This window comes from Centrocercus urophasianus, unplaced genomic scaffold, assembly GCF_019232065.1.
Source record: "Centrocercus urophasianus isolate 14NV4802_14NV808 unplaced genomic scaffold, USGS_Curo_1.0 seq_26, whole genome shotgun sequence".
Taxonomy (NCBI): Eukaryota; Metazoa; Chordata; class Aves; order Galliformes; family Phasianidae; genus Centrocercus; species Centrocercus urophasianus.
The window spans coordinates 15,118,272-15,140,376 of NW_024884822.1; the positions used below are offsets into that span (position 1 = coordinate 15,118,272).

At 56.1% G+C, this 22,105-nt stretch overlaps 1 protein-coding gene across 2 annotated transcripts in view; it reads left to right on the forward strand.

The window, feature by feature from the left end:
- Positions 1-22,105, forward strand: part of ARHGAP26 (Rho GTPase activating protein 26) — a 98,954-nt gene continuing 76,849 nt past the window's right edge. The window contains exons 1-8 of one of the 2 annotated variants that reach the window (XM_042826680.1): positions 1-252; positions 15,334-15,429; positions 16,336-16,397; positions 16,701-16,772; positions 18,058-18,159; positions 20,451-20,561; positions 21,529-21,633; positions 21,882-22,011. In XM_042826680.1, coding sequence (XP_042682614.1) covers positions 99-252; positions 15,334-15,429; positions 16,336-16,397; positions 16,701-16,772; positions 18,058-18,159; positions 20,451-20,561; positions 21,529-21,633; positions 21,882-22,011 — 832 coding nt within the window. In that variant the 5' untranslated portion in view covers positions 1-98. The remainder of the gene's footprint in view (positions 253-15,333; positions 15,430-16,335; positions 16,398-16,700; positions 16,773-18,057; positions 18,160-20,450; positions 20,562-21,528; positions 21,634-21,881; positions 22,012-22,105) is intronic. The other variant, XM_042826679.1, reaches the window with a different exon arrangement.

Here is a 22,105-nt window from a genome sequence, read left to right on the forward strand (position 1 = left end):
GCTCCCTGAGAGGCGGGAGAGCGCTTCTCGTCCAAAAAAAGGAAAAAATATATATTTTAATTTTTTTGTTAATTCTTCGCGGTGCGGCGGCGGGCGGCATGGGGCTGCCGGCGCTGGAATTCAGCGAGTGCTGCCTGGACAGCCCGCAGTTCCGGGAGCGGCTCCGCTCGCACGAGGCCGAGCTGGAGAAGACCAACAAGTTCATCAAGGAGCTCATCAAGGACGGGAAGTCGCTCATCGTCGCCCTCAAGAGTAAGTGCGGGGCGGGGGGCGGCCGGGCCGGGCCTTTCCCGCCTCCCCCGCGCCGCCCAGGTTCCCGCAGCCCACCTGGCCCGGCCCGGCCCCGCGCTCACCGCTGCGGCACGGGGCGGCCCCGGCACCCGCAGCGTTCCCGCGCCGCGTCCCAGTGACGCCGCGATGCCCGCGCTAGGATGCAGGGGGCTCTGCGGGTGCCCCGGGGGGATCCCGCGTAGGGTCGCTGGGGTGACCGGGGCGTCCCCCGGCAGCGGGTCGGGTGGGACGGGACCAGGCGCCCGCTGGGGCACGCGTTGTTCTGCGGGGCTGGGGCGCGGTGGTGGCCGTGCCTGCAGCGTTCGTGTCGTTCCTGTACAAATTGGGGTACTCTTGGCTGGAAACGCGTTTAAGGGATAAATGCGTGGGTCCCAATCAGGCTGTCTGATGTGCTGCAGGTGTGGATCTGGGGATCTGCCACAAGCTGCGGTGCGGAACAGGTGGGCCAGGTGGGCCGTGTTGTTTCGTGGTTGTCTGAGGTGGGAGGGGATCCCACTGTGCACGGGGTGTGCTGGGTAGGGCTGTGTGGCACACGGCTGCAGCGGCGCTGCCCACCTGGCTGCCAAGTGCTGCTCCCACCTCCGTCACCGCGTCCGTCCACATGTCCGTGCCGTGTGTGGGTTACAGGCTGTGCACCCGGGGCCCCCAGCTCAGGGCGGCGGCGCGGAACCGAAATTGCTTGAAGTCTTGGCGACGTACACTCGTGTTTTCCTTCCTCTTGCGCTTTCTGCCGAACATTTCACATCCTCTTTGTTTTGAGATGGGTGCTGGGTGCGAGGGGTGCGGCGCTGCGGGGTGCAGCCGTGCTCCAGCTGTTGGTTCAGCATCGGCCCCGCTGCTGTGTGCTGGTATCAGACCTTTCCTGTGGGTTTTGTGGAGCTGCTCTCTCTGGTTGCTGTGCGTGTGCCCTGCGTGAGGGTAAAGGCGGTGCTGATGTGTAGGTTTTGTGGCTTCACTACAATAAACGACAATCCAGAAGGCTGAAATAAGGTTGGCTTGTAGGACTGCTCTTTCAAAATGCCCTGTGATGTCTGAGCAGCTCTGGGTGTGTGTGGCTGTGAGTGCAGATAAATACCGCTCTTCTCAGTGCAGATCTGCCCCGCTCCCATTGTCTCCCTTCTGTGTGCCCCAGCATGGAGGTGACCTGGTTTTCAGTGCAGCGCGTCCCTCGTCCTCCCTCGTGCACCAGCCATCAATTATTCAGAAAGTTTTGCAAACGCAGAGACCTGAAGTGGGACATGAATAATGCACTCAGAGCATCGTGCGCTGAACTTGTTCTGCTGTTCTCCATCACGGGCGCTGCGGTGCCCACGCTGCTGACACTTTGTGCCCCCTGCAGTGTCCCCTGCAGGGGCCGTGTCCCATGGTGACGAGGGCTGTCACCTCCCTGTGCTCTGGGGCAGTGGGTGAGGGTGGCAGCCCTGTGCCTGGCCGCCTCATTCTGTCTGCTCCTCTCTCTCCCAGGCGGTGATTTGAAGGCACCCGACTGGTCCTGCTGTGCCGCCTGCACGTCCCTGTGAGCCTTGGGATTTCTGGTGGCCTTGCAGATCCGGATGCTTGGTGGTGGGATGGAGGTGTCAGCTCTGTCCTCGCCGAGTGATGGCTGTGACAGGGGGAGCAGGGCTGCCGCTGCTGCAGGGCTCTGTGCACCCAGGCTCCAGCCAGGGCTGCGTGTGGCTCCGTGGTGCCCTGTCTTGTGCTGCTCCCTGCTTCTGCTCAGCAGCATTTAGCAAATGGGAGCTTGGTGCAAAGCGCCCCGTGCTCTTCCCTGAGTGTGTGCACCAGGGGCCCTGCTGTGCACAGGGACTTTTCCACAGCTGCCACACAGCTTAACAAAACAAGGTAGTTGTGATTTCCCCTCTCATCTTCATCATCATGGGAGAGCTTTGCCCATCTGTTGTGTGCAGTGTGTGCAGAGGTGTGTGGCTGTGGTTTGTCTCTCAGCAGCCTCCATCGGGTGCTCAGTGTGTGTTCTGCTGCATGGCTGCTGTGCTGTGCCCAGGGTTGTGCCTATGGCTGCAGCTCCGCCTGGAAGCAAAAGTGAAACTTTCTGCCATTGTTCAACCCAAACAATTAATTTCATTTGGTACAAGCAGGGCTTATTCTGGGAATAAGGAAATGTGTCAGACTCCGTGAGCCCAGTTCCAAATCGTGCTGCTGGAGGTGTACGCCTGGGTGAAGACTTTGCACCCTGGGTGTTGCCTGAGCAAAAGGCCTTGTGCTGAACGTGGGGGGAAGAAACCCAAACCGCTGCTCTGATGGCTTTCATCCCTTTTGCCCTACTCCTCTGTGGAGGAAGCTGTACCAACCCAAGCCCTGCATACGGGCTGGAGGGAGGAGAGGCTGAGATGCAGGGCTTCAACCCTGACCTTTCCAGCATGGTGGAAGCCGTAATGACTGGAGATGCATTCATTACCAGGAGACAGCTTCACCTCTTGCAGACTCAGTTTTGAAGGAAAAGGAGCACCGTGCTTTCTGGATACTGAAAATGAACCCTGTGGGCTTGGTGCTGGGGTTGGGTTGGGTCAGCTCTGGCTGTGCCCTGATGGGGGGTCCTGGCTCTGTCCTGCCCAGTGTTCAGGTGGGACTGGGGCTTAGCATGAGAGCTTCATGCTGCATGGCTGCTTTTATCCTCCGTGCCCGTCTGATGCTCCAGCTCCATTATTCACTCAATTCCTATTTTAGCGCTGTAATTGCAGCAGGTGGTGGTATCTCGTGCTTCTGAAATCTGACTGCCTTCTCTGGATCTTTCTCTGGCAGTGCCATAGATTCCTGCTCTGCTGGGGTTTGTGCTGCCTGCAGCCCGTGTGATGTCCCATGTGTTTGCCCTAAGTGATGCTGTTCAGAGCAGCAGGGCATCCTTAGCAGGCACCCAGGGTTATGTTCTCTGTATTAATAAGACATCCACACATTGAGAGTGCATCTGTTCCAGCTCCCCAACCTTCAGCAGCCCCGTGGTGAGCCCTGTCCCATCTCACTGCATGGAATTCCAATGTCAGAGCACCCAGCTTGTGTCCATGGGGGTATCCTGCACTGATCTGAGCTGTGAAACGTGGGACTTTGTTCGTTCTTTTTTCCAGATGAATTGCTTCTGATTTTTCTGCTTCATTCCTGTAGCAAAGGTGCAGCTTTGCAGCTGGCCCCAGCCTCAGGGCTCAGCCATGTCAGGGTGGATTTTCCACCTCCCTGTCCTCTCTGAGGGCTGTGAGGAGCACTTGGTGTGGCAGCAGCCTGTGGTTGGCAGTTTGGGGCCGGAGCTCCTTTGCCTCTTTTGCATGACCTGCGTGGCTCGTGTAGCCACATACTTAGCAGCTTGCCTTGAATTTTATTCAAATGAGATGTAGGACAGCTAATAATACTTTGCTTCACTTTCAGTACAACTTGAAGGCTCCTCCTCTGCCTCCCTGCTGGAGGTGAGCAGCAGGAACGTGCCCTGCTCTGGAGGTGCTTGCTGCTGCTGAGGTCTCTGCTGTGAGTTTTGGAGGAATTGCTGTGCAGCTGCTGTCAGCTCTGCAGGGCTGGGCACCAACCCGTGTGTCACAGCCTCTTTCTGAAAAGCATTCGGGCAGCAGAAAGTCTGCAGCTGCTGACTGATGCTGAGAAGGAGCGCTTGGACACAGCCTTCCTGCTGCCAGGTGCTGCATTCACTCATTCACACGTTGTGGTCCAGGGGCAGTGTCCTCTGCTTGGGCACCATTGGCCCCTCCTGGCACAGGGCTCGTTGGTCTGCCCTGTAGGCACCCCAGGTCCTCCCTGTGCCCCGTCCTGCTGTAGGTACCAGAGGTGCTGCTGCTGCACTGGGACTTTGCACCAGAGGAAGAGGCTGCTGAGCATTAGGGTCTGGACAGGCAGCAGAGTTTGAATTTGTGAATTCATTACTTAAATTGCCCTGGGATGCAGCTCCCTGATAGAGCTTTTGCTCTTGTAGAGCTCTGAACCTGGATTCGTGTGTTGCAATGCAGCGGTGTGGTGATGTGAGGGGTTGAGCTGCTGTCCTTGCTCAGGAAAGTGCTTGTTGTATTTTGGGGGGGAAATGCAAGCTGCGTGTGGCTGGATCCAAGAGGAGGGTATGGGGTGTGATGTCGTGTCCTTCCTGCAGCACCAGGTCCTGCTCGTGCTCCTGGCATGGTGTGCAGCCGTGCCCAGTGGCAGTTCTGCAGGGCTGTGGGTGCCCTGCTGCAGCTGATCTCCGCTCCTGCAGCGCAGGGCACTGCATTCCCGGTGTGCTGGGGGCAGTGGGCTGGGCTGGGGGTGTCAGCCCGTACCGACGCTGAATTGCGTGCAAGGAAATGCTGTTTCCATGGCGGTGCTGGGGCTTTGGCACGCAGCCCTGTGCTCTCCTGCCCCACGGCTCCTCCCTGTGCCACATCGCCCGGTGTGGTGAGATAAGGCCGGCACAGTGCCAGTGCCTGCTGCCTGCCTGGAGCAGTCCATCACCTGGTGTCATCAGGTCTTGTCTCCTGGCTGGGGGCGTCCTGCCAGGCTGCAGCACATGGGTGAGCAGAGCTGTGCTTTTTGGGGTCCTCCCTGTGAAGGTGGAGAGGTGACCGTGTGCCCCTCTGCTCCTTCATGGGCAGCCCAAAATCCTGGTTTGCTCCTCCTCAGCCCCAAGCTGGGCTCAGTGCAGAGCTGCTGCCTTGCCAGACCCGTGCTTGGTTCACACCATGCCCCATTGCTGCCTATCCTGAGCCAACAGGAACGCTCAGAGCAGCCCGCCTGTTCAAGGTACAGCAGAGGTGATGTGCCAGGTCCTGAGCTGTGCTTCTGGTTCTGAGCCCTTTGGGCAGCACTCCTGCTTCCCTTTGGCACTGCCAGCAGCTCGCCCCGCAGGAGGCTGTGCTGTGCCAGGTATTCATCGCTGCTTATGTTTCTACTTTTTTTTTTTCCTTGATGTGTTGGTTTGAAGCACAACCAAACGAGCTGGTTTCATGTGCAGCGTGATGAATAGATTTAGCGTGACCCATTGTGGGTGGGGAGTGGAGAGAAAGCGGGGGGAGTTTGTTCTGAGCTCCGCACAGCTTGTTCGCCTCACTGCTGCTCCGCGTGAATCATCATCTCCCCTTTCCTCCGAGCATGTGAGGAGCTGTCAGTGCAGCCACTGTGCCTGTTTTTCCCCGTTTTCCTGGCACATTCCCTTCATGCTGTAAAGGCATTTCCACCTGTTTGCGTTAATTGCTCTGTGCCGGAGCTCCGTGGCTCTCTGTGGTGCCTGCAGCAGGCACGTGCTCCTCGGGTCTGTGCAGCCCAAATGGTCCCAGGGTGTGCGGAGGAGCAGAGCTCTGCGTTTCCCTGCAGGCTGGGTGATGCCCATGCCCACATGGCTGCAGGTCACAGTGCCACATGCGTGGGCTCCGCAGGGCAGGGAATCCAGCGCTGGGATGCTCAGCAGGGCGCTGACTGCGGTGCAGTGCAGGGAAGGGATGCTGTCTGTGTTAATGCCAAGCTTGCTCCTCGCCGGGGTTTATGCGAAGCACACAAGCCCCCGAACCATATGGTTCCTGCAGCACACGTGCTGCGGCCGGCGGTGCTCAGGAAGGGGCCGCAGATGCCGCAGATGCCGCTTCCTCTGTGCTCGTAGCATTTGGGCACGCGGCGTTTGTCGCAGGCTGGCAGGCGGCAGCGCTCCGTCAGCTCACATGCACACCCTTTGCTGTGGTCTCTTTGCTGATTTTAATCTCCTTGCTGTTTCTTTTTCCCGGTTGTTGGAAAGGCGGCGTTTTCTTGCAGCTGGAGGGGAGGCGGTGGTGGCCCCAGCCGTGGTTTGGTGGCTGTGCTGTCCCTGTCTGCTGGGGACCTGCCAGTGGTGGGGACACGATGAGCTGCCCTGACGGCTCCGTGTTTGTCCTAAAGACAAAAATGCTGCCTTTGTTCCGGGCTGCAGCAGTGAGGAATCTCTTTTGAAAAGATACACACTGTTTATCTACAGGCAGGCAATAAATAGCTCATAAAACTGCTGGAAAATACAAACTTTTTTCCAGGGGTGGGAGCTCTGGTGCTGCAGGCACTGCTCCCCGTGGTCACTGCAGGGGAGCCGCGGGCTCTGCTGTCATCAGTGGGCACAGTGATGCAGCTGATGGCACGGGGCTGCCGTGCTGCGCGTGGCCTTGTTCCCTGCTGGCAGCTGTGGGACCTCATGGGGAAGCGTAAGGGAGTCCGTGCAAAGTGTGCAACTGTGGAGTGACCTGGGTGTGCCTGTTCAGGAGTACTTGAAAAAATAATGGTTTCCCTTTGCTGCTTTGCTGTAGTTGAACCGCCGTCATGCAGAATGGTGCCCTCGTCGGATGCTGGTTGCTTAGCGATGTTTTACAAAAAATAACACATTGCAAAACAGAGCTGCTCCCTGGGATTGCCCTGCTCTTCCTCTGCAGCCGGCAGCAGCATCGGCCCGTGTGCCCAGCGGGGCTGGGCAGAGTGTGGCTCTTTCTGTTTCTTGCAGAATCTGGGGGCTGGAGGGCCCTGCCCTGGTGCTGGTGGCCGTGTGTCACTGGGTTCCCGGTCACCTCTGCGCTGTGATGGCATCAGGGTGCTGTGGGACCTGGGCTTATGCCGTGTCCTGGAGCTCTATCCTGGGCTGCCCATCATGCCTGTGCCTCTGCTGGTACTTTGTGTATTTTTTTAGGTTTTTTTTTCTTCTGTAGAAGTAGGAACAATTGACTCATTCGTCAGGGACGTTTCCGTGAGCGCATGGTGGGATTTTTTCCTGCTCTTTGGTGAAGAAGCACCGGAGGCGAAAGGATTTCCGTGAGCTTCCTGGGAGGAAGGGGAGGCTGCTGTGGGGCTGCTGACCCCGCGCTGTGCTGGGATGCAGCCCCTGCCCCAGCAGTGAGGGCTCCTCGGTCCCTGCTGGTGGCTGCCTGGCTTTCGCTCCTCTCTGAGCTGGGATTTGGAGCAGCTCTGCTGTTCCAACCCCCTGCCCAAAGGCACCCCGATGCTTTGGCACCTGCCTCCTGAGGAGTCGAGCAGGCTCCCTGCCAGGCCGGCTATTAACAAATTAGATTTAATAACAAACTAATCCAAATGCGTGGCTAGTGCCTGTGGTAATCTGCTCCCACACATGGTGTCTGGTCGGGGGCTGTGACAGGGACGGTCCCCGCGTGCTGAGGTGCTGCCAGCACTGTGCTCGGGCTGCCCCGCTGCCCGTCTGTGCTCCTAATGGTTATTAACATGGTCAGGAGCAAATTTCTTTTGGATTAGTGTCCTGTAAATTGATTAACTGTCTCAGGCAGAGCATTTTATTTTAATGAAATGTGATTCCAGGCTCCAGCCAATGAATTATTACATCAGTGAGGGTCAAGTAACCTGCACTGGGTTCTATGAGTTATTCTTCCAGGTTTTACGAAGAGAGAAACAGAGGGGGTTCAGGGGAGGAATGAACAGCAGCTCGGCTGCTGCGGTGCTCATGGCACAGCATGGGGATATGATGGGGAGGGCTTGGAGCATGGTGTCCTGCAGGCAGGGGATGCAACTCTTGGAATCCTCACTGCCCGGCACGAGCCTGGAATGTCTGTCATAGCTTCAGGCTTGCAAATAGCAAACAGGAATGACATGATAGCTGTTTCCCTATTTGTCCGCGTTGCTCTCCGTGCAGCAGCGCTGCTCTCGGATGCCTTTTCCCAGCCCTGTTGGTGCTCTGAACCTGTTAGCAACATGCCCTGGCATTTCTGGCAGCGTTCAGGGCAGTGGTTTTCCATTTCATTGCCACTTCCCTGAATTCTCCAGGCACTTGAGCTGTCACCAGGTTTGCTGTCTTGCTGTATTCCTCCTGTTCAGGGAGTGTATCCAACATTTCCAGTTACTTTTGTTCCAATCCCTCACCTGCTCCCACCTGTCTCCATGCCCATGCTCAGGGCCTGGGCTCAGCCCAGCAGCACGCCAGCTGCCAGACGCCAGCAGTTACTTACTGGTGAGATTACAGGTTAGGAAGGGGCTGGGGGAAGGGCTGCCATAAAACAACACCAGGATGTGAACAAAAATAAACACGGGGAGAAGTGCCAGACGTGGAAGCTGGACAGGGAAGTGGAGAGATTTGGTTGTTTTTTTTTTCCCCCCACTGTGTTCACCAGGGCGGGCAGAAGGAGCTGGGGGTACCCTGCAGACCCCCATGTTTCAGATGGCATTGGGATCCCTGTCTGGGTGTGCATGGTGGGAGCAGCAGGATGCTGCCACGAAGCACTGCCCTGGGGAGCCGATCACAGCATAGGCAGCTTGGACACTGCAGGGCAGGCCTAGAAATGCTGCTTTGCTTCCTATCCTGGGGCTGTTTGGCCCAACGGTGTCCACTGCAGTGTTGGCCTCACGCCCCTTCTCTTTCTGGGTGCTGCAGCATGCTGGGCCCTTCTGTGGGAAGCAGGATGTGCTTGTGCAGCCCTTGGTGCTTCACCCCATGAATAAGCCGTTCAGCACAGGGGCAGTGCTGAGCCATGCCATGCCTGCCCTCAGCTGTCGGTTTGGTGCCGTTTGCTTTTGGAAGCTCTGCTGGCTGCTTGTTGAGGATTTCTAACGGAGGGTTAAATGGAGGATTAATCCCCTGCATGCCCGCAGTCCATGCCTGATGCGCCGGTGTCCCCGTGGGGCTGGTGTGCAGCCCACAGCTCCTCGGCTGCGTGCGGCGGGATCTGTTCATGGAGGTGCTGCTGGGGGTTTGCTGTGATAGGAATTGCATGGGTAAATGGTGAGAAAAGCTGAGCAGGAAGGATGTGAGCTACATGAGAGCCGTGCCTGGAAGCTGGCGAGCTTGGCAGTGCCGGGATCAGCGAGTGGTTGGGGCCGGTTGGAATTCAGGAACAAGGCAAACACACGGGGCAGAAGGAAGAGGGCTCTGATTAATGATCGGCTTCCTCAGATCGGACGGAAATGGAAGAGCAGCAGGTCCAACGTGAATGAAAGGAAGAGGTGCCTCACGTTGTGTGTGAACCGAGCTGCAGGGTGCTCCTGAGGCCGAGCTCTGCACGGCGCCCAGTGCAGGCTCAGTGCCACCTTTGGGCTTCATCTGTGGCTGCACGGAGCGGTGCAGGGCTGCCCTGCGCGGCGGTCGTGCTGTGCTGTCCCTGCGTGCCGTGTGATTTGCAGTTCTCCCTGCTGTTAATGAAGGTCAGTGAGGGTGGATGTAGGTGACATCTCCCGGGGCTGCTAAACCCAGCTGTAGCCCCTGCTGTCCCACTGTGGGGGCTGGGGCCCGATATTTGCTGGGTTTGTGTGCACAAAGTAGGGCACGTAGTTGGTAACTCAGTGGCTCTGATGTCCCGTGTGGCTGTTCTCTCCCTGGATCTGTTCTAAATGAGTTTTGTACAGCTGCATTCCGGTGCCCGGCCTCACCTTGTCCTCCACAGTCAGGGGCTGTCAGTGCTGTGGCTGTGCTCACCTGCTGTCCCCAGCACTCCAAAGGCAGGCTCCTCCATCTTCCTGGAAACCAGCAGCATTCCCAGGAGACCTGCTGTCCTCCTGCCTTCATTTCTCTTGGATCTTCAGTGCCTTTCATGGGGCGTCTTGGAGAGCACAGCACAAACATCCTGGGCTGGCAGCGCTCTCAAAACCAGCGGTGACATCGGCGATGTGGGGTGAGGGATGGCACGGGCAGGGTGCTGTGCTGCTGGGCACTGGGAGCAGTTGTAGCTGTGCAGCCGGGCAGGCCTGCCAAAGACTGACTTTGTTTTTTGTGAAGCGCAGAACTTTTATCTCTTAAAATACCATGAAAATAATTCATGTCTTCAGTGTGTTACTCAAATCTGATCTGCTATTTGAGCCCAGTCAATAGTCCCATTCATCCCACAATGGATTCTCTGTCCCCCTGGCAAACATTTTGCCGTATGAATCCACTCTGAGTGTGTGAAGCGAGGCATACGATGATGCATGGGCTGCAGAGCAGCACAGTGTGCTCGGCTGCTCGGAGCAGAGGACTCAGCAGAGGCAATGGGTGTGAATTAAAGCCTGGTCTCTGTGCTGTCTGTGCGTGCAGCCATTGTCGTTCCAGTTTATCCCATTGCCTGGCGTCAGGTCTTCCTTAGGAGGATGTGCTGTCTATTTTTAAAGGAAGCAGAGTACAGAAAGCCGTCGCTGAGAGGATGCTCGCTGAGCTTTGAACGCAGTGCAGCCTCTCCTGGCCAGGCTTAAGGGGTTTGGCTGCATTGCTGAGGGTGGGCAGCACGGCTGTACCTGCAGGGCTCTGTGCACCGTCCCTTCCCTAGCACACTGACCCCTCTTCTCTCTGTGGTTTTTATTTTGAGTTGAGCGGTGAACCAAAGGCAGGACCTGCCAGCAGCTGTAGCCCCACACTAAATCACTGATTAACCGCAGCCGCCCGGCGGATGGGTTGTTTATTAAATGAGTCATGGCTAATTGTGATGACAGCTGTGTGGGGTCCCGGCCTGGCGTGGGCTCTGGGGCTGTGAGCTCTCATGGGATCAGGGCTGTGGCTGTCCTGCCCTGAGCACAGAGCTGTGAGCCCCAGCCCTGCCAGGAGGGGCTCCTGCGTTGGGGTTCTGGCCCTGCATGGATGCAGCGTGGATCAGGACCAGCTCTGAAGTGAGCTTATTTGCAGTGGGTGTGTTTGGGTCTCTGTGCCAGGACGACTGCTGCTGAGATGTTCCAAGAAGTCCCTCGTGGGCTCTCCTGATGCTGCTCTGCTCACGCAGTCCTGGGCCAGGCCCTGGGTGGAGGGAAGGTCTGCGGGTGCTGGGAGCTGCAGGGCAGCCTCATGCTGCTCCAATGGCCCCCAGAGCCCCACGGGGCAGCACTGCTGGTGGGGTTGGCTGGAACGGCTCCCCGGCCTCTTCCTCCTGCAGAGCTGCAGGGCAGCACTGAAGCACCTGAGCCTGTGGCTGTTGGAAGGGCTGTCTGTGCAGGACTTGTGCCCCAGTGATTGTTCATGTAACTGGCAGATAGTTTGGGAAGCAGATGCTTTTTTTTTTTGAGAAGCTGGAAGAAACATGTCAGCGAGGGAGCAGCTGATGGTTTCCAGCCTTTGTAGTTGTCAGTGAGCGCTGTGAGACCAGCCATCGACAGGCTGGGTGTGGGTGTTGCTTATTAGGAAAAATTTCAGGTTGGATATTAGGAACAAATTATTATCCAGAGGGCAGTCGGCACTGGCACAGCTACCAGGAAGTGGGAGGCACTGCTCCAAAGTGCTCCAGAGCTGTGGGGATGTGGCACTGGGGGACACGGTCTGTGGGCATGGCGCTGGGGTTGGACTTAAGGATCTGAGAGGTCTTTTCCAACCTCCGTGGTTCTGCGGTTGGTGTAGCCAGATGAGGGATACTTGTGTGGGGGTGAGCAGTGTTCCTTGTGGAGAAGCAGCAGGGTGAGGGCAGTTGGTGTGGAATTAGCCCCTGCACTGCCAGGAGCCTCCTGTGCTGGGGCTGCTTGGCCCCATCCAGCTGAGCTGCCTGCTCCCTGTGGCGGGGAAGGAAGGGGCAGGCGGTGTGGTTCCTGTTGTTAAGTGAGCATTAAATATAGATTATTAAGCAATTTTCTTCAGAGGAAGTGTAGCAACTCCGCTGCAAGCATGCACAGTGTTTGGGCAGGGTGAGCACTGAGCCTGCTGTGCTGTGTGCAGCCAGCCCCAAACAGACCCGTGCTTCTGCCCTGTGCAGCAATGCGGTGTTTCCTGGTAGGAACCTGGTGCTGCCCTGCAGGAGCTCTGCCTGCTGCCTCCATGTGTCACAGGGTCGGGATGGGACTTTCCTTGTGCTGGGGGTGGAGTTGTGAAATCAGTTTCTACGTTCTATAAATTCCCTTCTGCAGTATTTCCACATGTCTTGGGGAGGGGCTTTGTGTTTAGGAAGCAGGCACTCCAGTCCCCAGGTGGTAACAGAAGCCGCTTTGCATAAGGATGGTGTGGACGATTCTTCAGGATGGTGGGGGTGAGGAGGTGGCACCGGGGAGCAGAGATGAGTGGGGGGCAGCACCAGGGACCCCCAGGCTGGAGGGCTGCTGCCTGCTGTGCTTTTGGCCTCTGCGAGCTTTGGAAGGAGCTCTGCAGGCAGAGATGAGCTGAGCTGTTCACGACCTGCCCTTGGCAGCTGTGCCTCTGAGGATGCTGGCAGCCTTGCTGGCGGGACCTGGGCACGCAGGGCTTGGTGCCGCTCACAGGGCTGCGGGGAATGATGGACGTGGCTGGGGATCCCTGCTGAGGTCCTGGCTGGGGCCACGTGCCCCACGCATAGCTTCTGGATACCCACGGGCTCTTCCCTGTCGCTTGGAGCTTGCCGTAGCCTGCCATTGGGATGGGGCTGCTGCAGCCCTCCCAGCCTGCCCACGGCCCTGTCTTCTGCACTGCATCAGCAGGGTCACCACCATCTCCTTCCTTGCCGCCCATCCCCAGCTGCCTGCAGCTTTCTCCCATTCTGGCACCCTGTGTGAGCTGTAACCCTCTTCCAGGAAGGGCAGAGTTCTCAGGGAGTGGAGCGCTACTGTAGCTGTTCCCGTAAATGTTTCAGCTGGTAACCCTATATTGCAGTAACAAGCCAATACATCACTTTTTAAAGGGCATTTTATTTGGATTGCTTGTTGCCATAGTTACGCAGCTGGACCTCCAGCACACAGTGCCTGTGCCTGCTTCCTGTCAAGTTGGCTTTGCTAAGGAATTGCGGTGCTGCCATCAGCACAGCCTGTCCTGAACACTCAGGATGGGGATGGAGAAGGGAGAGGAACCCGCAGCAGATGAGGGAGAATGTGGGGCAGGAGCTGCCCTTCTGCAGGGCATGGAGAGGACAGAAAGATGGAGAACTTTGGTGACTTGGTCCTGTGTCATTTTAGCACGGTGCGTAGCTGACTGCAGTGACCCATATTGGCAGCCCAGGTGTGTGCCCGGCTGAGGCAGGACAGAGGGGTTGGGATGAACTCCAGGAGACTCAGCAACGTGCCGTGCATTTGCTGTTCACAACTCCTCTTCTTCTCAGGTGAATGTTGCACTTGCTTTCTGATTGCTTGTGTTGTGCCAGAAAGAAGCCTCAAAGGAGAGGGGAGTCCTGCTGCGGCGCTGGATTTTATTGCTTTGGTCTGCCTGCTGGCATACAGAAAGCACTGCGTGGAACCATGGCAGATTTTTGATGTGAGGACATGTGCTGTGTGCCTGCCTCGCTCCTGGGGTCTTTGAAGAAGCTGTGTTTTGGCAGCTGGGGTTTACTTAGAAGTGCTGATGTGAGGAGCAGAGCATATAGCTGAGCTCCCTGCCCCACACTGCAGGGGGTGTTTGTGGGTGCAAGAAAGGTTCAAGTGCTGAGCAGCAATGGGGTCGTGTGCCAGCATCTTTTGTAGGGAGCCTGCTGGCAGAATTTGGGTTTGGTGAAGCTGTGGCTGGGCTGCCAGGGGCATCCCTGCGGGTGCTGGGCCTCCCTGCTGCTCTCTGAGCCCGTGGGGAATGGCCATGGCAGGACCAGCCCCTGGCGGTGCCCGCACCCCTGGCCAGCTGCACTGCTCGGTCTGTGGGGTTTTTCTGCCTTTGTGGTGGTGGTTTTACCTCATTTTTTGGTCAGCTGACAAAGCCAGACAGAGAAGTTGGAGGCAGAACGTGTGCAGGCTAGGTTTGACTCATGTGCGTGGGGAGCTGCGGGATTTTGCTCACGCATGAGGGAGGGCAGAAGTTTCTCTGCAGTTTTTGCAGGATTTGGTTTGCTCTCATGCCTGGGGAGAAAACAGGCATGAGTCAACCCTTCCCTCCCAGCACGCTGCTGCCGTGCTCGTGCTCCTTACACAGGAGGAGTTTTCCCCAAAATTACGATGGGCAGTGGGATGTGAGGTGTGCCAGTGGGGTCTGGGCCCCTGGGTGCTGCCCAGCTCCATTTCTGACCAAGCTCAATGCTGTTTTTAGCAGCTGCTGTTGTGTCACTCAGTGGGCGGCTGGGAGTGACTTTCCTTTATCGCTGCAGTACTGGGGGTTATCTCCTCTCTTGGCCTCTCCCATGCCTATTTATAAGTGCTGTAGACCAGTGCAAAAACGTCTTGGGTTTGGGTTGCCCCTGCCTGGCCTGCGGTGGGGAGACAGCGGCCTTGGTCGGGGTGTCTGCAGCCCAAGTGTGGCCAGGGTCAGCATGGAGCCAGCAGAGAGGAAATGGCTCCTTGAGTCATTAGCGTCATCTCCTCGTTAACATCCCCCTCCTTACCATACCAGAGGAGCAGGAGGCTGTTCTGCGCCAGGCTGAAGCCTCTGAGCTTCCCTGGGGCAAAGCTGGGTGCTGTGCTGGGGGTGCTGCTGCACATCCTGGGCTGTGCAGGTGCTGCCCTCTGACACTGTGGTGTCAGCATCAATCTGGAGGGCTGGGGGCAAACCTAGCACCCCCGGTCACTCCTGCAGCACCCCCAAGCACTGCACCCTGCTGTCCATTCCTCATTCCTCTGTGGTCCTGCTGCATTAGGAGCACGTTGTGCTGGGTGCAGCTTTACTCCTGGGCTGAGTTGCAGGCAGGATTAGCCCTGGGGATAGAAGCAGGTGCTGGGAGAGCAGCTTTAGTGCTTGAAGAAAGCTTTCAGCTCCTTCCTTCCACCACAAAAGCAGAATGCTTGAATTCTTCCACAGCTCTTGCTTGGTGTTCAGTGCCTGGGAGGAGCAGTCTGTGTGAACGCACGTTTTCATTCTCTGCACGGAAAGCGAAAAGCTCCCTGGATGTTGAGAACACTGAATGAAACGCATGGGGAATTTGGGGAATTTAGCACGGTTGGGGTCCCTGTGCTGCTTCAGAACAAGTTCCTGTCAGGCCTGTAGCTTTGTGGTTCCTGGGGATGTGTGTGCAGGGTCATGGGGCCAGTTCGAAAAGCCAAGCCTGGATCCGCTCAGGTCATCTTGAGTAATAACTTAATAGGATTCGGCTCTTGGAGAGAGTCTGTGACTTGTAAAGCAGTCGTTCTCTGCAGCAGCGCCTGTAAACAGAGCTGTGCTGCAGCAGGGCTCGCTCTCTGGGGCACTGTGGAGCCGTGGGCCCTCACCTCCGGTGCCTGCCCTGCATGGAGGGCCCTTGGTGTAACCTTCCCAGGGGGGCTGGTGGGACCCTGTGCCGGGTGGTGCTGCTGCCCGCTCCCATGCTGACGTCTGCATTTCTCCTCTCACAGATCTGTCGTCGGCCAAGCGCAAGTTTGCGGATTCCCTCAATGAATTTAAGTTCCGCTGCATCGGCGATGCTGAAACAGACGATGAGATCTGCATAGGTGAGAGCTGACGGTGGGTTGGTGGGGGCTCTGATGGTGCTGCCAACCCCAAGCAGAGCAGTGCATGCGTAGGGACGAACACGGACATGGGGGGACCCAGAGGTTCGCCATTCCCTGCTCTCTGGAAGCAGTGCATTTCTCCTTGTTCATCAACTTCAGAGCCTTCACTAGGAGAGAAGTTGTAGCTTCTCGCCTGAAGTCTGCCTCTACCAGAGAAAGAAAGGAGGAAGACTCCTTCCTAGATATGGAAGGCCATATCTAGAAACCATCTAGATTATTATATGCCCTTTCACATGTGAGGGCAAGGATCTGGAGATGTAGTCATGGCTAGAGGCACCGCCAGTGGCTGTGGTCTGCAGGAGGGGAGCACAGCTTGGCCACATGCCTGCAGGATGTCCAGGCAGCCACTGCAGGGCTGTGGGTGAGCGCTCAGAGGGCGATGCTGTGAGGGTCTGGCAGGACTGCGTCCAGCATCTCCCAGTGCTAGGGGACAGCTTCACCTGCTTTGTTCAATGTTACCCTGTTTCTGCCTGGGCTGGACTTTCAGAGTTCATTGCGCATGTATGTAGTCTGGAGCCAACAGAGCACATGAGATTTAGTCCTGATTTTCTTGCTGATTTGTGCTGGTCTCTTGGCCAAAATAGCTTTCTTATGCAAGTGAGGCTCTGTCTCAAGTGCACACACCGTGCCTGCTGTGTTTGAGTGTTATTTCCCTGGACATTTGGGACAGGCCCCTTGCTCCTTGATGCCCATAGCAGCCAGCCTGCCATAGGAGCTGCTGGGCAGCAGGAGCCAGCCTGAGCAGCAATGAGTGCTAGAAATGTGATGCTCTGGCTACTTGCATGTCCAGAATTAAAAGAGAAAATGCTGTTAAATTCTGAAACTGTCCACATGTGTCCCTTACAGCCAAGTCTCTGCAGGAGTTTGCCACAGTGCTGCGGAACCTGGAGGATGAGCGGATGCGGATGGTATGGACTTGGGAGTGGGGAGCCTGGGGATGGAGAGTGGGTCTGATAGCAGCACTTCAGCTGCCTTCAGGCCACTGATCTGATGTGCAGCTGGAGGAAGGTGAAGTGTGTGTGTTCCAGTGGGTGGTGATGGCAGTTTGTAGGGAGGGATCCTTGGTACAGCAGCCCCAGTGCTGGTGTGTCTGCAGGGACTGAGCAGAGAGAGGTGGTCAGCAGCACAGCTCTCAGCTCTGAGTGGGACACAGTGCCCACGTGCACAGTGCTGCCCAGCTGGGGACCACAGGGTGCCTCTGTGTCCAACAGATTGAGAACGCCAGCGAGGTGCTGATCACACCGCTGGAGAAGTTCCGCAAGGAGCAGATTGGTGCTGCTAAGGTAGGTGGCTTTGGCCTCGCATCGCTGTTGGGTCTGTGAGCCTCTGCATGGCTCGGGGCAGTGCTCAGAGCTGCCTGGTGCTGTCTGGGATCTGATGTGCCACAGGGACAGGCTCTGCTGGCCCCGGGTGTGGGAGGGAGACAAGGACGATCCGGCTTACGTGAAGTGCCTTGGTGTTTCCTGGTTCACCCTCAAGCAAGTAATGCGCCAACACGAGCTGTTGACCAACAGTTAGATTTTTTCTTCCTCCAAACCAGAATTAACGTTTTGCAAGGTGAATCCTCAGTCTCTGAACTCTCAGTCAGCTGAAACCTTTCAGTTCTGCGCTCACCCGGCCCCAGTGCATTGGAGATCTGGGCATCGTCTGGCAGGGCGAACCCAGGAACACACCCATGTGTCCCAGGCTGCTGTGGGACAGCCTGTCCCTGCCCGCCTTTCTTTCCTGCCTTTGTTCTGGAATTCGAAGCACTGCCCGTGGCTCTGCTGTTGTTATAACAGCCTGCTGCTGACAGCAGGGAGCACGTGCCAGCCAGCGAGGCTGTTTGCATTGCAGTGGTGTGTCCTGTCCCAAGGTTGCTCTGGTTTGACTTGTGCAGCCAGAGAAGAAAAACCTCCAGGGGAATCCTACAGAAGAAGCACTGGCTATTGATGTGCTGGGTTCTGTCGGTACACGGGGCCTTGCTGCCTTTGAGGCACTGGTTGGATGTCCCCTGGCCGGGCAACCTGGGAGTGCAGCTCTGCACGATGCTGCTTTTAGTCCAGGAGTCAGCCCAGCTGTTCCCTCTGTGCCCTGGTGCTGGTGTGTTTGGGGCTGCAGTGTTCTGCATGGCTGTCTGTGAGTGCTGACAGCTCTGCATGTTGTAGAGGGCTGCTGTCCTGCCCCACACAGGGCTGTGGGCTGGGTGCTGCTGCCCGTCCCTCTGCAGCACCTCGTGGCTGCCAGTCCAGCATCCATCAGTGCCTTGGAGCTGTGCACAGCTGGGTAATGAGAAGCAGATGAGGGAGCTGCTCCCTGCTGCTGCCTCCCTTCCCTGTCCAACTTGGGCTCTTCAAAGCGTGTCTGTTCTGGGTGTGGCTTTAGGGCTGCTATCAGTTTTTGGAACAAACTTTAAACAAAGCCAGCTGCGTGGCCTTGCACGGGCATCTCTGAGCAGAGGGTTAAGGGCAGGAAGCTGAATGCTGGGCTGGGGGCTGTGCTCCCATGTGGGTCCCATGGGCATGCTGCTGGGTCTCCTCGGCTGTTGTGGTGCTGCTGGATCCAGGCTCACACTGTTCTGTTCTGCAGGATGCCAAGAAGAAATATGACAAGGAGACTGAGAAGTACTGTGGTGTCCTAGAAAAGCACTTAAACTTGTCTTCTAAGAAGAAGGAATCCCAGCTCCAGGAGGTGAGAGCAACCTCGAATTTTCAGTGTCTAGCAGTAACTGCATTGAGGTTTTTGAGTATTTTCTGCATCTTCTAGTGTTGGTTTTCTTGGCTATAAGCTACTTTTTTTCCTGTGCTGACTCTGAGTGGCAGGTTTTTCCCTCTTCCTTTAATCAAAGGGGACAGAGCTGTTTTGGTGAGTAAGTCAGAGCGGTCCCAAAATGGATAGCAATAAAAAAGGATAGAGAGCTTGTAATTAAAGAGTGTAGCAGTAGGGGAACTGGTTCTGCTGCAGGCTTCCCATGTGCCATAACAAATCATGTACGTTTTTATTCTCCTTCTCTAGAAGTGGCTGCACTGGCTTTGAGCTTCGTGGGAAGAGTGATCAGGCTTAGTGCTTCTAAACTGCTTTTAGAGCCTGTTACTTGGGACGTAGTTTGCTGCTGTGCCAAATGCTCTTACTGGATGAGAACCCTGCTTTTGCAATCACTGCTCCCATGTCTGGAATTCCTGAGCTGCCCAGGGCTGGGGCAGGCGCTGCGCTGCTGGGCAGAGTGCTGGCATGTCACCGGGGGCTCGGTGGGCACAGTGATGATCTCTGCACTGGGGCAGCTCAGCTGTTTGTGGCCCAACTGTGTGCGGATCCCATCTGTCTCAAGAGAGCAGAGTGGTACGGCTGTGGCACGGAGTCATCTTCCACCAAATCAGGGCTGCAGAGGGGTCTGCATCTGGGCTGACGTGCCTGGCTGTCCTCGCAGGGATGTTCTGGGTCTGTGAGCGCTTTGCTTCGTGGCAGCATCCCTACATCCCAGCAGGTGCAGAGCTCCGCTCTTGTGGCTCTTCAGTAACCTTTTAAACCCATATTCTGGTTCATGTTTAAAATTCTATGGCGAGATACTGGAGTGGAAGGATTTCTTTGTGGAGAAGGAGCTACTTGTGGCTGCAGCAGCGTTTTACGGAGCTGTGATGTCATGTCCTGCCCAGGGTATGGGAGCAATATATGGGAGCAATACAGGAGCCAGGGCAGCTAAGTGTGGGGTGTTGGTGTGCTGTACCACGCAGATGCTGTGTGTGGTGCTGTGCCATGCAGAATGCTGGCTGCGTGTGCTGTGCTGTGCTGGTGTATTTAGCAGCGCTGGATGCTGGTGCCATCTGCTGGCATCTTCCACCTCGCACTTCGACTTTTGCTACAAAAGCTGGAACCAGCTGCTGCTGCTCCTGGGTTCAGGAGTTGGGATCTTTCTCGCCTGAGACATTACAAAAAGCAGTTATGGCAGATGTCCTCAGGAAGGATGCTGATGAAATGGTAATGATTTAGGAAAACCAACGCCAGCTGATTATTAGCAGCCTGAAGCTGTCTTAGACACCCTGACAGCCAGAGAGGAGAGTTTGTGTCAGGGCAGTTTGGTGTTTTATGTTTCCTAATCTCTTCCTGCTGTCCACATCTGGAAGGTGGTGGTGGCCGCATGCGTGACTGCTGCAGCAAAGCAAGAAGAGAAGGAAACCATGGGAATTCTCTGCTGCTCTGGCTGCTGACCAATTAAATAACACCCTGAGTCTAATCTGTTGTTTAACTCCTGGCAAAGTTCTTTTGTCGCATCACATTTAGTGCTCAGTTTGCTGAAAACTCAGCCTCTTCACCACAGACACCCAGCACAAGTGCTTCAGGCAGGTCTTGGGGAAAATGTTCCACTCTATGGCCGTGTCCTATGGAAAATCAGGAGTGAGCTGGGGAAGGAGGGGGGGATGCCTGTGTTCCTTACCCTGCTATCAGTGCAGCGGCTCTGCTCCAGCGCACAGTGAGGCCCTTCTGTTGGGGAATATCCCAAATTCTGCTCCCTTCTGCTTTCTCTCCCAAGCAGAGGGCATGTGCTGTCCCCTGGCCCGGCACAGGAGCAGCCCTCACTGGTGGCATGGTGGGATGTTGTGTCACTGCCTGGAGCCCACGGTGCTGCTGGCAGCCTCTCGATGCACTGCTTTCCAGAAAGTGCAGAATTGCCTTTCGTTGTCAAGTATGCAGCAACTTCTCCTTTCTCCCACTTTTAATTCGTGCTCTTCTACCCAGCTGTCAGGGAGGTGTGAACGTGAGTCATCGAAAACGCTTTTTTTCAGCTGAAGAAGGAGCCTGTTCATGTGAATCAGGTTTCTATTTAATCGCTGTGCCATCTGGCCAGCCCCAGACTGATGTCTGAAGCTGAGTTAGCATCCCACGTGGATGCACCCCCATCAGCCCCTGCTGTCCCGTGCCATGGGGCTGGCTGCTCCCAGCCACGCTGACCTCGTGTTTCCTCTTTCATCTCCTGGTGCCTGCAGGCAGACAGCCAGGTGGACCTGGTTCGGCAGCATTTCTACGAGGTCTCCCTGGAGTATGTCTTCAAGGTGCAGGAGGTCCAGGAGAGGAAGATGTTTGAGTTTGTGGAGCCTGTAAGTGAACCCAACCCTTTTCATCCCACAAAACTGCTTGAGGGATGTGTTACTGTGTGAGGGCTGACGGGGAGCCAGGCTGGGGCATGGGGTGTCCCTGCATCCCTGTTACTGTAGGGCAGGTTTGGGGGCAGGGGCAGGACATGTGCTTAGGAAAAGCCCTTGGTGTGGGGCTCAGCCCCAGACACACAAAGCGTTTCTTTGTATGTATTGTGGGCATTTCTATTGTGATGGACTGGGCTGTGGGGCCTGCTGACAGCTGCAAAGGGAATGGGCTCAAGTGGGAGCAAAAAACTAGAAGCTGGAGAGACTGTAACTTTCAGGGGAAAAGAGTGCAGGATTGACAGAACGAGAAAAGAATTAAGCTTTGTAGGACCTGCCTTTTGCTCACTGCTAAGTCCTCTACTGCTCCTCCAGGAATCATAGAACATCTTGGGTTGCAAGGGACCCCAAGGATTGTCAAGTTCCAACCCTCCTGCCACAGGCAGGGCTGCCAGCCACTAGATAAGCACTGGATCAGGCTGCCCAGGGCCCCATCTGACCTGGCTTTTCTCACCTTCGAGGTTGGGGCATCCACAGCCTCTCTGGACCGCCTGTGCCAGCACCTCACCACTCCCTCTGTAAAGAATTTCCCCCTGACATCTAATCTAAACATCCCTTCCTTTAGATTAAAGCCATTCTCCCTTAACTTATTATTATCTACCCGTGAAAAATACATGGTAAGAGTCAAAACCTCCTCTGCTGTTTGCAAGGAGTCATTCCTACTGAATGAAGAATAGCTCCAAGTCCAGAGAAACATGACCAGGCTGTGACTGCCTGGCTTGGTGCCACATCTCAGCTCCCAGTGCAGGAGGGGGGTGGAATTTGAGTATCAGTTGGGTCATTGGGGTTGATTGAAGCAGGAGGACAAAGTGGGCTGGAAGAGAGGGCTGCACTGACGGTCTTGATTCGTTTTGCCCCAACGCAGCTGCTGGCCTTTCTGCAAGGGCTTTTCACCTTCTACCACCACGGCTATGAGCTTGCAAAGGACTTCAGTGACTTCAAGACAGAGCTGACCATCAGCATCCAGAATGTAAGTGTTTGTGTTGCTGTGCCTGTCTGGCAAAGAAAACTCGCACACACTTTGGTAGGTTTAAATTGAGATGGTTTCTCTCTTTTTGTGTGTGTGTGTGCCCTCAAGCAAAGGGCTTGACAGTGTAATTGAAGCAAATTCTTTGTTATAAATAACGCTGTGCCACGCACACAGTCTGAGTGGCAGTTCTGCACAGTGTCTCAGCCTTCGCATGGGTGCTGCAGGGTTGTTCCTGTTTTGATTTGCAGACGAGGAATCGCTTTGAAGGAACGAGGTCGGAGGTTGAATCGCTGATGAAGAAGATGAAGGAGAATCCTCACGAGCACAAAAACATCAGTCCTTATACCATGGAGGGGTATCTCTACGTCCAGGAGAAACGTAGGTGCTGAGGGCAATGTGGGGTGTGGGTGCTGGGGGACACTGCTGGGACACAGAGGCAAATTTGTCAGAATGCAGAATGTGGGAGGGCACT